The sequence below is a fragment of the Chrysemys picta genome, chromosome 1 (genome assembly GCF_011386835.1).
Source record: "Chrysemys picta bellii isolate R12L10 chromosome 1, ASM1138683v2, whole genome shotgun sequence".
In the NCBI taxonomy this organism is placed as follows: Eukaryota; Metazoa; Chordata; order Testudines; family Emydidae; genus Chrysemys; species Chrysemys picta.
In genome coordinates, this window is record NC_088791.1 from 196,417,983 (window position 1) to 196,431,061 (window position 13,079).

A 13,079-nucleotide genomic window follows, 5' to 3' on the forward strand; every position below is an offset into this window, starting at 1 on the left:
TATGTGTTGTCATCTGTCATTTCTTTCTCACTGTATTGCATATTCCTCCTTTAATCTCTGTAGTATCCTATGGGATTTAGCTGGGAGCTATACAGTGGTGTTGTATAGCGAGGGTCACTGCAGGCAGCATCATGTCTCACTAGACAGAAAAGTCTTGGTTAAAAATAGGAAAGCATAGGAGGAAACAATATACCGTGTCCAGTTTTTGAGGCAGTGTGTAATTCTCTCTCTCTCTCTCTCTCTGTGGCGTCCCTTAGAGATGGGCAAATTGTTTACATACTAAATAATTTTGTTAGTTGCAGAACAATTTCATTCTTCATCTGTCTGTTTGTATTTAAAAACGCCCAAACATTTATCTATCAACTGATGCTCATTTAAAAACTCCTAAACATATAGGTATCAATTGATGCAGTGCTAATCAACTGCATCTGAATTCATTTACTACTCGTCACTGCTGCCTTTGCAGTGGTGCTCCCAGAATGCCTAAAGGCCTTCTCTGCACATAGCCTCGATAACATTTGCTTGGAATACTCTTTGTACACTTTATGGACATTTTTAAATGGTGCTCTTGAGCAAAAACTGACACGATCCTGATGTGTCTTGGAAGACTGTTAACATTTGAATTAATGACAGTAGCCATCACCCTTCAAAATGCTGCAATTTGGGGATTGCCATACCAGAATAAACCAATTGTTCACTTAGTCTTGTATTCTGTATATGAGACTGGTTGATGCCTAATACTTCAGAAGAAAGAATTAAGCCACCATACTATATGAAATGGGGAATCATTCAGTGATGAACAAACCTCAAAATGTTTAAAGTTCATAAAAACATCCAGAAATGGGGAAAAGAAGTGGGCTGTAGTCCACGAAAGCTTATGCTCTAATAAATTTGTTAGTCTCTAAGGTGCCACAAGTACTCCTGTTCTTCTTTTTGCGGATACAGACTAACACGGCTGCTACTCTGAAACCAGAAATGGGAGACTCTCTTCTAGGTATACAGCTAGCAAAACATGCTCCTTTGCCACCCTCCCTGCAGCCATAGTCACTGAAGGGCAAGAAGGAAGCATAGCTGGAATACACTGCATTCTAGCTCTCTTTCGCTGTCATATGGTCCTTCGGGGAACTATTGCCAGCTGATACATTTAAGAGCAGCCATTGGGCTATACTAATCCGCTCTAGGGCTGGGCAAAGTATCAGGGAGCTGCAACTGGCTCCCTGATGATCCCACAACTCAGATGTACTCCGCAGAATCTCAGGGCAGCAGAGAATCCGGACGGTAATATTTAGCAATGATTGTTGTTAGAAAAGTGCATAGGGACCTCAGCCAAGATATGTGCCCCATTGTGCTTAGCGTTGTAGAAACATTAAGAAAGACGCTGTCCCAGTTTATATCATGTCAACAGTTCTGGACTAAAAAGATCCAGTCTGTATGGAGGGTTAAGTAAACTTCCTTTGTGGTAGATGATAATTTTGCTTTGAATATTTTACAAAATTGATTAAGATTTTTAAAAAGATTTCCTTCAATGTTAGAGGGTTTTTTTAACTATTAAGTTAATCAAATTAGAGTATCCGGCCTGGAAAAACCCCTAGCTTCTTTATAGATTAAATAATGACGTACCAAGATAAGGGAGGAGATGGAAAACCAGAATCTTGAAGACTTCTAGATATATTTTGTTCCAGAATGACAGAGTGTATGTAATACATGGATTTTAGAATATATTTTTATATGCATTTCTGAGGAAAAAATAAGAAAAGCTTGAGTCAAGAAAGAAATTGTTTAATTTCTCTCCAATGTTGTCGCCAGCTGACACAACAAAAACTAAATGGTGATTTAAATTCTGCTGCTAAATGATAGAAATAAAATGATTGTTCCTGTGTAGGCAGTAAAATAATCATCCAGTGGGGTACTGTGATTGATTTATGGCTCTTTTGTTTTCCTGCTACCATACTAAAGCATTTTAAAATCGATGTATTTAATAGGGTTTCAACTTAGAAATAATATGCAGAACAGGTAAGAACCATACATAAATGAAGCAAAAAGAAAACAAAATTTCAGTTCATTTTTCCCCCTCAAAGAGATTTTTTTTTTAAATCAGGCAAGTTTCAGTGCTGTATAAAATGAACATAAACAGAAAGGGTTTATGAAAATCCATAGCTCTGTGTTGTATTTTTCACTAATTCCTAAGATACTGATTGACCCATAGAGGTCCATTTTCAGACTCTAGCTCGGCTAAATACACCTCTACCCCGATATAATGCTGTCCACGGGAGCCAAAAAAATCTTACCGTGTTATAGGTGTAACCGCGTTATATCGAACTTGCTTTGATCCGCCGGAGTGTGCAGCCCCCACCCCGGAGCGCTGCTTTACCGCGTTATATCCGAATTCGCGTTATATCAGGTCGCGTTATGTCAGGGTAGAGGTGTATGTTTTATATTGTACTTTACTTCTGATTTGGGAGAAAGATTGTATATATAATATTTTTGCCAGTGTTAAAAGAACAGGAGTACTTGTGGCACCTTAGAGACTAACAAATTTATTAGAGCATAAGCTTTCGTGGACTACAGCCCACTTCTTCGGATGCATATAGAGTGGAACATATATTGAGGAGATATATATACATATATACAGAGAGCATGAACAGGTGGGAGTTGTCTTACCAACTCTGAGAGGCCAAGAGAAAAAAAACTTCTGAAGTGATAATCAAGATAGCCCAGTACAGACAGTAAATTACCCAGTGTTGTGAATTTCTATGTTTTGTGTGAGGTGCCATCTAGTGATACTATTTAAAACTGCACACATTTGTGGCACACTTTGCTAAAAGCTGTATGATTTCTTGAAACTATTCTTGTCAGGCTGCAGATAAAGACCTTGATTCTGCAAATCCATGCACAGCATGAAGCAAGGAATGCAGAGCTGTTGTGCTTAAATGCAAGTGTGAGCTGAGTCTATGTATGGGCATGAGGAAGGCTAAGCACAAGGCATAATCCTCCCTTTGTGCACCTTGCTCCTTAACTTTCAAGGATGCAGTGCCAAAAATAGGCAGGGTATGGACAAAGAATGGACATGTTTGAGAAGACATAAGATGAAGCATGATGAGACACCCGGTTACATCGTGTCTCCTACCCCTTGTCCCTTGTCCTGCTAGAAGGCTGGAGTAATTTGGTCACCAGACAGCAGTAATTTCACTGCAAAGTTAGGTTCCTGGGCCATAGATGGATTAAGAGACAGATAGGCACTATCAGCCCAAGCCTGGAATCTTAGTTCCTGAAGCCATGTGATAATATCAAAATCTCAACTTTTATTTTAAAAAAGGTTTCTGGCCCACCTGGTTGTAAAGAAAAGCTTGAAAATTGGACATATAAAGGATGCAAAAAATGTCTACCTAAGTCTGAAGGGAAAGAGACAACAGCTCAGAGAGGGGTGAATTACCCCATTCATCTCAATGAGGTGTTAATTCCAACACCAACTCCTCTGGAGAGCCCTGCAACCCCTTCCCACCCTTTGTCCTGGAGGACTGTGTGTGTGGAAGGAGGATAAGAGTCCCACCGATCCAACAGTGACACCCCAGTTGTTGGAATAAGTATGGGAAGCCCCCCTTGATGCCATCACTGAAGAGAGGGTGTGGGCCCTGCTTCCATTCCTGGTGAAGAGATGGGAGCCTCATGATGCCTATAAAATCATAAATATTGTGGAGAAAGTGAATAGGGAAGTGTTATTTACCCCTTCACATAACACAAAAACCATTGGGGGTCACTCAGTGAAATTAATAGGCAGTGGGTTTAGCACAAGTATAAGGAAGTACTTCTTCACACAAAATACGGTCAACCTGTGGAACTCATTGCCGGGGATGTTGCAAAGGCCAAAAGTATAACTGGGTTTAAAAAAGAATTAGACCAGTTCATGGAAGACAGGTTCATCAGTGCCTATTAGCCAAGATGATCAGGGATGCAACCCTATGCTCTCTGTGTCCCTATACCTTTGACTGCCAGAAGCTGGGACTGGATGACAGGGGGTGAATCACTCAATATTTGTCCTATTCTGTTTATTTCCTCAGAAGCATCTGGCACCTGCCACTGTCAGAAACCAAGATACTGAGCTAGATGGATCATTGGTCTGACCCAGTACAGCCGTTCTTATGTTGCCCTGCTTTTCTGTGACAGGAGAGGGACCCACTGCCATTTCAAATGGGGAAAGGGCATGGTACATGGGTGGGGCCATGAGAACTCCTATGTTATGATGCGCCTAAAGCAGAGATTGCCTTTATATGGTCCTAGGTTGCCCTGTGCTCCCCAGACTTGCTCATCACACTTTACCTTATAACACAACACTCAGCACCTGCATTGTACAGGATCAAACCTACAGTAAAAACATCATGGTGAGAGTGAAAAGGGCTAATGACAATGTTATGCAGTGTGATTGGGCAATAATTTCAAAAATAGATTACTAAACACCGCATGCCATTTTAATCTGCAGAATGCTTCTTTCCCATGCTGCTCCTGAATGGGCCCCTCATATCCTCCTCTGCCTTTGCTACAGCTCATTCATTCATGTAAAAGGCCTTTGACTCATGTTCTCCTGGAAGTCATGGAAACTGAATATTCTTATCTTCTGTGATTTACCATGTTTAAGTACTTATCAGTACTCTTTTAAAATTGCAGGAGCTTCAGAGCTACAAATGCTTCTTACTTGGTTAGCGGTAGGTTTGGGTGATAGAAGATGAGCTCAGGATTTTTGTCAAAGGTTTGTGGCCATTTCTGTCATTCTGGAAGTGGCAGTAAATCTGGTTGCTTTCTGAGAACAATTACAAGTGGGTTTACTCAAGAGTTGGAATGAAGTTTCACTGAAGGGTGTTAATGTGGGTTTGGTATCAGAGAAAGGGAGATGACATTGGGTCACTGTTTAGGAACGGTTGTGAGAGACTTGTTGGTTGGACTGGAGGTTTGCTGGACCTATGACTTTAGCCTTTTTTCCCCAGTGACTTGTCCATGAAATTCTTAAATATTCACCTAAGACTTACTGTAGGTAGAGCTTTGTTCATTATCTGATATTTCTAGCCTGACACACATTTTAAGACTTGCAAATAAGACACTCAAGTATAATATAATCAGAAAAAACAATTGTACACATGTTCATGTTGGGTGTAATGTGTATGGCCATAAAGCCATAGCTCAGAGAGTAGTGTTCTGAGGTCTTTTCATGAATTCTCACTTTAAGCAGAAGTTCCAGAATAGGTGGGAAAAGAATCACCTCTTCTGGTTTCTAGTCACCACTCTGACCGCTATACAATCACTAGGACCCAGGTACCTACGTAGTCAGTTGGCATATCCATCAGTAACCTGCAGTGTTATTTCTTAAGTATCTAATTCTCTTTAAACATAACTATGCTGGTTATTTTCACTTGTATTCTTGGTAGGGTATTACAGATGCTTATCAACTGCTGTGTGAATGTTTTGCCTAAATTATCTTCTAGCCTGTTATTTCCTTCTTTCGTCTGTGTACACCAAGCACTGGGTTTAATATTAGTTCAAGGATCTTATCTTCCTAAGATCACTGTCTCTCTTAACACCTGAAAAAATGCAGTGATAACCCCTCTTGACTCTCTTTTTCTTCAGCATTGCTTTCCCCAGCCATTCTGCATAAGTTAACTTTACCAGTGCTTTCGTATTTTTTGTTGCCTTTCTATCTTCCAAAAATTGGGCACAGTAGTTCAGTGAAAATGACCACTATACAGATTTTAAAGTTTTGTCTTATACACCAGTTCCTCCAGACCATTCCTTTTTTCTTTCCAGACTCAAACTTTTATTATTATAATGTGCCCTAGTCACATAACCACTTTTTAAACTACTATGCTATCCTTGCTACTGGTTTATCATGTGGTATTGTTCAGATGCAGTTTTGAAATCCAAGTACATTGTGTTCACTACTCCCCCTTGCATGCACTCTGTATTATCACCTGAAAAGATTCCACCAGATTTACTAGAGAAGATATAGACCCGATTCTGGGCTGCATTCTTGCCCCTTTACATCACTCCTCCAGCCTAGCAGGAGAGGAAAGCAGTAGGATGGCTCCAGGCAGGAAGTCTCCAGGTGCAGGGGATTCCCTGAGCAGTGTAGGGGTAGGCTCAGAGTTGGAGGAGGGTGCGTCAGGGAGGGATGGCATTCTAAACTCCACTTCTTTTGGGTTGGTGGAGTGGATTACAGGTGGATAGGGAAAGCCAGACCCAGAAACATGGAAGTGCACACATAACTTAAAGTCATATCACCTGTTAAACTGCACATCCTGGGCTGTGCTTCCAGGGATGATAGACTGAGAATCTGGGCAATAATCTTTAGGGAACCATACTCACTGGTATAATTTCAATTTTTAAATAATCTCATTTCTCCTTAAAAAACAAATAAAAAACCCTGACTTATGAGAAGTTTATTCAACCAAGTGCGATGTTTGCTTCTATTTTGTGGCACAGCATCCTCCTAACTCCCACTTTCTAATCTAGCAATAGTAATATTATATGCTATTTTTGCATATCAAAGACCATGCACAGGTAGGATTGCTGCCTCTGTGCTACACAAACGGGGATGTCCAGGATGATCCTGAACCCATAAAACTGAACAGCTGGTATTGTGTACTGAGCACCCTTACAGACTTCCTGGGACAGCCACCTCAAAAAAAAAAAAAAAAAAAAAAAACAATTCAGGGAAAACCTGCACAGTGGCAACCCTATGCACAGGAAAAATACAATACAGACTAATCAAATGCAAAATATTAAAGACATATAGTGGAATATAATTTCTACAATTAGTTATCAGTTTCAAAAAGTTAAAAATATAATGTTTTACAAATACTCTATTATTAATTTCATCAGCAATATGTTTGCATGGATAACCATATATATTCAAAATGCATCAGTTAGACTATGTCCACAGATAATCTCCATAGACAGAGTACAACAAACACCAAGATGAGAAGCAACACAAAACAAACAAACAAATTCAATATCCCTTTAAAATATCTTTTAAAGCTTACTTATCAATAAGGTGAAACTTATTCATCTATAATTTTCTGCTTCCTTCCTAGTCCTTTCTTGGGCCGTGATATACGAGAGTATTTAAACATAGGCTTAAATTTTAAGCATAACCTTAACTTGTATGGACTTCAACGGAACATGAACATGTGCTTAAAGACAAACCTGTGTTTAAATTCTTTCCTGATTAGGGATGATTTCCTGAACCAGGAGTTATGTTTATTTTCTTCCAGTTCTTCAAGTTCTCACCATTCTCCAATGACCCTTTCAGCTTTGCTCCATAATCCTTTATCTTTTTTGCATTTTCTATACCTATACAAGGTATTTTCCTTCCCCTCCCCCTCCCCTGACAATTTGAAAGACTTTATTTGGGAGTGTGTAATGTCTTACAAATTTGTATATAAAATGTTTGTGAAACAGATGGACACACATCTTTCATCTACACTAAATTAACCACAGTAGCATAACATACAGCAACAACATATTATATGCGAGAAAGCATAAATGAAAGTGATGTCATGACCTTACCGGTAACGCTTTTTGCCAACTGTCCAAACACAGTTGAAACTCAAGCCAACATGCACCTTTTATGTTACAGAGCAAATGAAGTTCAGCCCAGAGGCAGAGCTATGATATTTAATCCAAAAGTTCATACATTTAACAGTTTAAAATGTCACTGTGTCTCTGTATTTTCCCTTTAAGAATATGAATTAGCACACCTGTAGTGATACAGACAGATGGGCCAGCTTTACTTATGAGCTGCATGTTGATATGGCTGAATGCTGACCTAGCAGAAATATATCTGCTTACGCTGTACTGCAGATATGTTCCACTAGCCTGTCCCTTGCAGCATTTCAGAGGTTACTGCAAACTCAGTTTGGTGGCTCAGCAAGCTACTATACAGCTTGCTTTGTCTATCCTAGTACACTCCTAAGACTGCAGTTTGGCGCCTAACCCTGCTGTTCAGGTGAAACGTCACACAACCCTACGTACAACAGAAGAGAATTTCTGTAGCTCATCACTCCAGATAAAAGGTCACTGTTCAGAGAAATTACCCCCCTGGGAAAAATGGGCAGTAGGGGAAAAAAAACAGGAGGTAAAGGTAATAATAATGGCCTAGTACCATTCAGCATCCACTGTGGCAGTCACAAGGTGGAATGGCTAAGGCTGGGTCAGGAAATCTGTGGATATCCCAATAAAAAAAGGGAAGAGCAACAATCCAAATATAAACAAAATGGTCATAATACAAGAAATCAAAAACAGTGAAATGGCAAAAGACAAAGCCCATTGTAGAAAAATAAACAGACTGTGGAGGAAGAATTTCCATCAAGATGTTTTAATTTATGATTCACTGTTTACAGTACAAACAAAATAATGAAGAAATAAAAACACGTTATGAGAAATGGATTACTTGCAAATGAAGACTCTCTCTTACCAGACTTGTTCTTGCATTCAATATCGTAGCCTGTGATCGGGCTATTTCCATCAAATCCCATGGTCCATCTGAGGGCAATGCTGCGTGCTCTCACCTCTCGGATTTCTATTTCAGGAGGATCTGGTGGCTCTGAGTTAACAGACAGACTCTGCTTTAGTCAAAAGAACGCTGGTACTAAGCATAAGCTATAATAATGAGCATGGCTCTAATGTGGTCTGTTAACAGGATGATCTTATGCCATTTTCTCTGCTCCCTCATGAATATCTATACTCATTTAACCACCCATTGAAGAACATTCTGTGGAGGAAGGAAAAGTCACTTTTCAAAATAAGAGTGACTGAATTTGTCTTGGATTACTAACTAATGGTAGACCTGCATAGATGCAACATATTGTAGTATTGCTTAAATTCTACTCCCATTTGCAGTATTCATGCCAGGGGAGGTTCTGGCTGTAAGTGTCACACTGCATTGGTACTTCTACATTTTGAATGGTATGTGATGGTATATACATAAAGACAGTACTTTTAGGGCTAAACTATCGGTGGTTGGGGGGGAATAAGAATCCCAACCCTTTGAATATAAATTCATAAAAGAAGGGTTCAAAACCGAGGGCCTGATTCTCATTAACACTAAGCCCACTTTATGCTGTTATATATATATATATATATATATATATATATATATATAGCTTATGCCCAGTTTAAGATCCCTTTACATTGCCAGAGCAGTATAAAGGACCCTTAGGGCAAATGAGAATCTGGCTCCCAGTTTCCTCCTGAATTTCTTGACAGGGCTGGTTCAGACATGCTGTGGAACCTGTAGTTACGGGGAACCAAGGGTTGGGAGAAAGATTTTTTGCAAGTATTAGAAATGTTATGCTCCAAGGCATAAAAGCACATGAGCTAGTGTCATGTGGCAAACCAGCGATGGCCAGTGGCTGAGTTCTGCCTCTGCTCTGCATCTAAAATACCATCACCTTAAACCACTCCACAACCTGCTGCTGTCTGCCCGACTGAACTCCCCACAGGAGGGAGAACCCAGCCCCAAGCGATACAGGCTACTGGAGCCTGAGTTGCACAAATATATTAAAATGTATTTTGACTGATTAAACTTGAAATATTTTGTTTCTAAATATATAGTAGGTTTAACATTTCTCCTGAAAAAACATCACATCAAATCGCTTTTGCTTTATTTCACCTGAGTTTAAACCATTTTTTTATTTAAAAAATAAATAAACCTCAAGTATACCATCCCTACAGTATATGTGCTGGATGGATTTTTATGTCTGACAAGTAGATTGTCAACTAGTGAATATAAGAAATACTCCCTTTACTCATCTGTACATTTCTACAAAGACTCTGGAATTTAAGCTTCATTGTGATTGATTCTATGGTGCTAGAAAACATGAGTTTAAGATTCTGATGCAACTTCTAATTTCTCTGACAATTAGGAATATGTTTAATTAGGGACTAGCACCTCCCCCCCAAAACAGATTTCTGAGCATGGCATACACTTACTGTACTACAATAGTTGTGTTTTTTTCCTTATGTTGTCCTCTTCCTACCTTGCACAGTGAGCTGAATTATTCCACGGTCCTCCCCGTAAGAATTGATAGCGTGGCAGGAAAAGAAACCAGAATCTTCACGCACAGTTGGCAAAATCTAGAGGTGGATTGAAAAGAAGCCATTGATTCAACAATATGTACAGAAAACAAATAAATGTAAGCATAAAATGATACAAACTGTTTTTCTTTGCAGTAGTACACAGATATTGTGTGTGTGTGTATACATGGAATATACAAACACACATGTAACTATGCAGAATAAATATTAATGGCATGAGTGTAAGGTCCAAAAAGCTGGTATCTATCAAGACTAGAGGCAAGAGCTAAATCTATTAGAAAGCTGGGCATCTCCCCTTTCCAGTGGTAGAACCCATTTTTAGCTCTGTTGGGTTACATGAGGTCAGATCTTTAATTTTTCACTGATCCAGGGCTCAATACTCCCTATTCTGCACCTAAGATCACTTTAATATTTTACTTTGGAAGCATGAAAGAAACTTTTCTTTGGCAGGTTGTTTTTTTTAAAAAGGAAAATGGCAGATGTTTGAAGCAACTTAATATCTGGAAGTAATCTTAGTGGAGATGGATTTGTGGGCAGAGTGCAGGTGAGGTGGTCAAAATGTATAATAAATGCAATTTAATGTACGGTGTCACAAGTTATTGCAGGAAACTCTGGATATAAGCACCCTAATAATGATAGCTATACATTATATATATATATACATACATATTTTATAGGTGGAGCTGGTAGAACCAGCTATTATTAAGCTTGCTTATCATTTCCCATTATAAGATCCTGTTGCTTATAACTTCGCCAGACTTTAATAATTTGGGCTGAGATTTTTTTTATACCAGGTGTCTGCCTCAGGCTACTGTTTTTTTTTTTTTTTAATTTCAGTCACAATGGTCAAACCCCATGCTTTGGAACAGGGACCTGAAATTTGGCTGGGGAGTGACTGTGTCACAGATGTGCCTTTTTTTCATCCCCTTGAAAATCCACCCAAATGTAGTCAAGTTATGACTTTGAAAAATCCCAGTTTGTAAATGTACAATATGACTTCAGCAGCTAAAATCTCCACAGACTGCCTCCTAACTGAGCATGTTCAAACCTCTCCCAGCTCAAAGTGCTGACTAGACTGCTCATGCATCGTCCCCTCACAGATCCTACATGTGACAGAACTGCACATGAACCGTCCACACAAATTTACTGAGCATGCTGCATCCTCTCTCTTCTCCTAGAGCTGACCAGATTCTGCATGAACCATACCCACAGAGTTGCTGAGCGTGCACCTTCCAGCCCAAGGCTACAACATAGAAGCTGGAGTTTCCCTGTAATGGCTGCTCCCAGCTGCTCCAGGCCAGCATGGGGCCAAGCAAAGGAACGGAGAGACAGGAATCTGTCTCTCCTGTACTCTCAATAACTCCCTGGCTGGTGATCCAGGCAGTGTGGAGAAGGAATTGTCTGATTCTAACATAGAAAGGGCAGGGAACTGTGGGAAGTGAAAGGTTAAAGCAGCTGAATGCTGCCCTGGAGAACTAGATTCTATCACTGCCACTGTCCCAGAGTTCTTATGTAATACTCAGGGCTGCCCGGGATGGGGTAATTTGCCCCAGGCCCCACAGGGGCCCCCATGAGAATATAGTATTGCAACTTTTTTTTATGGAGGGGGCCCCCAAAATTGCTTTGCCCCAGGCCCCCGAATCCTCTAGGCGGCCCTGGTAATACTTGGCAAATCACTTAAACCAGACTTTTCACAGATGGTCTCTATTTGTGTTTTTCTCATTTCCTGGATGCCTGATTTGAGACCCTTGGATCTGATTTGCAGAAGTCCTGAACACTCATAGCTGCAACTGAAATCAATGGGAGCTGTGCTTTTAACATATAAAGTGCTATATAATGCTACATACTCTGAAAAATCAAGTTGTAGGTGTCTTAAAATGGACACCCAAAATTAGTGGAAACATTTGATCATAATCTCTCTGCACCTCAGTTCCTCATCTGTAAAAGGGGGATAATACCGCCACTTGTGGGGGGAGGGATAGCTAAACCCAGTATTGTGAGTTCAGTCCTTGAGGGGGCCATTTAGGGAACGGGGGTAAAAATCTGTCTGGGGATTGGTCCTTCTTTGAGCAGGGGGGTTAGACTAGATGACCTCCTGAGGTCCCTTCCAACCCATAGTCTATGATTCACCTCACCCAGCTGTCTGTAAAGATAGATTAATTAATGTTTGAGAAGTACTCAGATAGTATAATTATGAGTGCCATAGAGAATCCTATGAGGAAATGAATAGTTTTTTATTCAGAACAGGTTTGAATAGTGTGCAGTAAATACGGCCTGGGCCCCACACAGAACAATTAAAATAAAATATATATCTATATATTCAATAGCTGTTCATTAAGTGAGCACTGTCCATCCCATGTACTGAATAAGGCAGGGTTTCCTGTGGAAAAAACATTATGTGATCATGTAATTAAAGACTATGAGGGGGACAAATTAAGGTTGCACGGGCAACCTTAATTCTGACATTTCTTAACTTTTGAGAGCTTGACTTTGCAACCTTAATGTTCTTGTAACTTTTTTGTGCATTTATATCTATAGCTATCTCTCTCTCTCTCTCTCTCTATATATATATATCACTACCATATTATTTTATGAACAATTTGCTAACCAAGAAAGGGATTAATGCCCCAATCTTGCACACAGAAGTGCTATCATGTGCACCCAGATGGAATCACACTAAAATCATCAAGATGGTTGTGGGTGCAGGGACCCATGCTAATGTATCTATTTGCACAATAGATTCATTTGTATGTAATAAATATTATTCATCGCATACGTACATGCACACACACACTTAGGACCTTATCCTCTCTCACTGAAGTCAATGACAAAACTCACATTGACTTCAACAAAAGTAGAACAGGAGCTTTACTGGATATTCTCCAAAACATCTTTCAGCTAGTGAAGAAAGAGCTATATTTTACTGTGAGAGTATACCTTAGCATCATCACAGAGCTAAAGTTATTTCCTTGAGTTTGATATAAAACATCTCTCTC

At 39.8% G+C, this 13,079-nt stretch overlaps 1 protein-coding gene across 6 annotated transcripts in view; it reads right to left on the reverse strand.

Moving 5' to 3' along the window:
- Window positions 1–13,079, reverse strand: part of DSCAM (DS cell adhesion molecule) — a 614,601-nt gene that overhangs the window by 124,832 nt on the left and 476,690 nt on the right. For 5 of the 6 annotated variants that reach the window (XR_010594753.1, XR_010594754.1, XR_006176627.2 and 2 more), the window contains exons 13-14: window positions 10,026–10,122; window positions 8,462–8,590 (exon numbers count right to left, since the gene is read on the reverse strand). Coding sequence is in view for 2 of the 6 variants with exons in the window: in XM_005304452.5 (XP_005304509.1) it covers window positions 8,462–8,590; window positions 10,026–10,122 (226 nt within the window). In the remaining 4 variants the exon portion in view is untranslated. Of the gene's footprint in view, window positions 1–8,461; window positions 8,591–9,978; window positions 10,123–13,079 lie in introns of those variants that run through there. The other variant, XM_042859222.2, reaches the window with a different exon arrangement.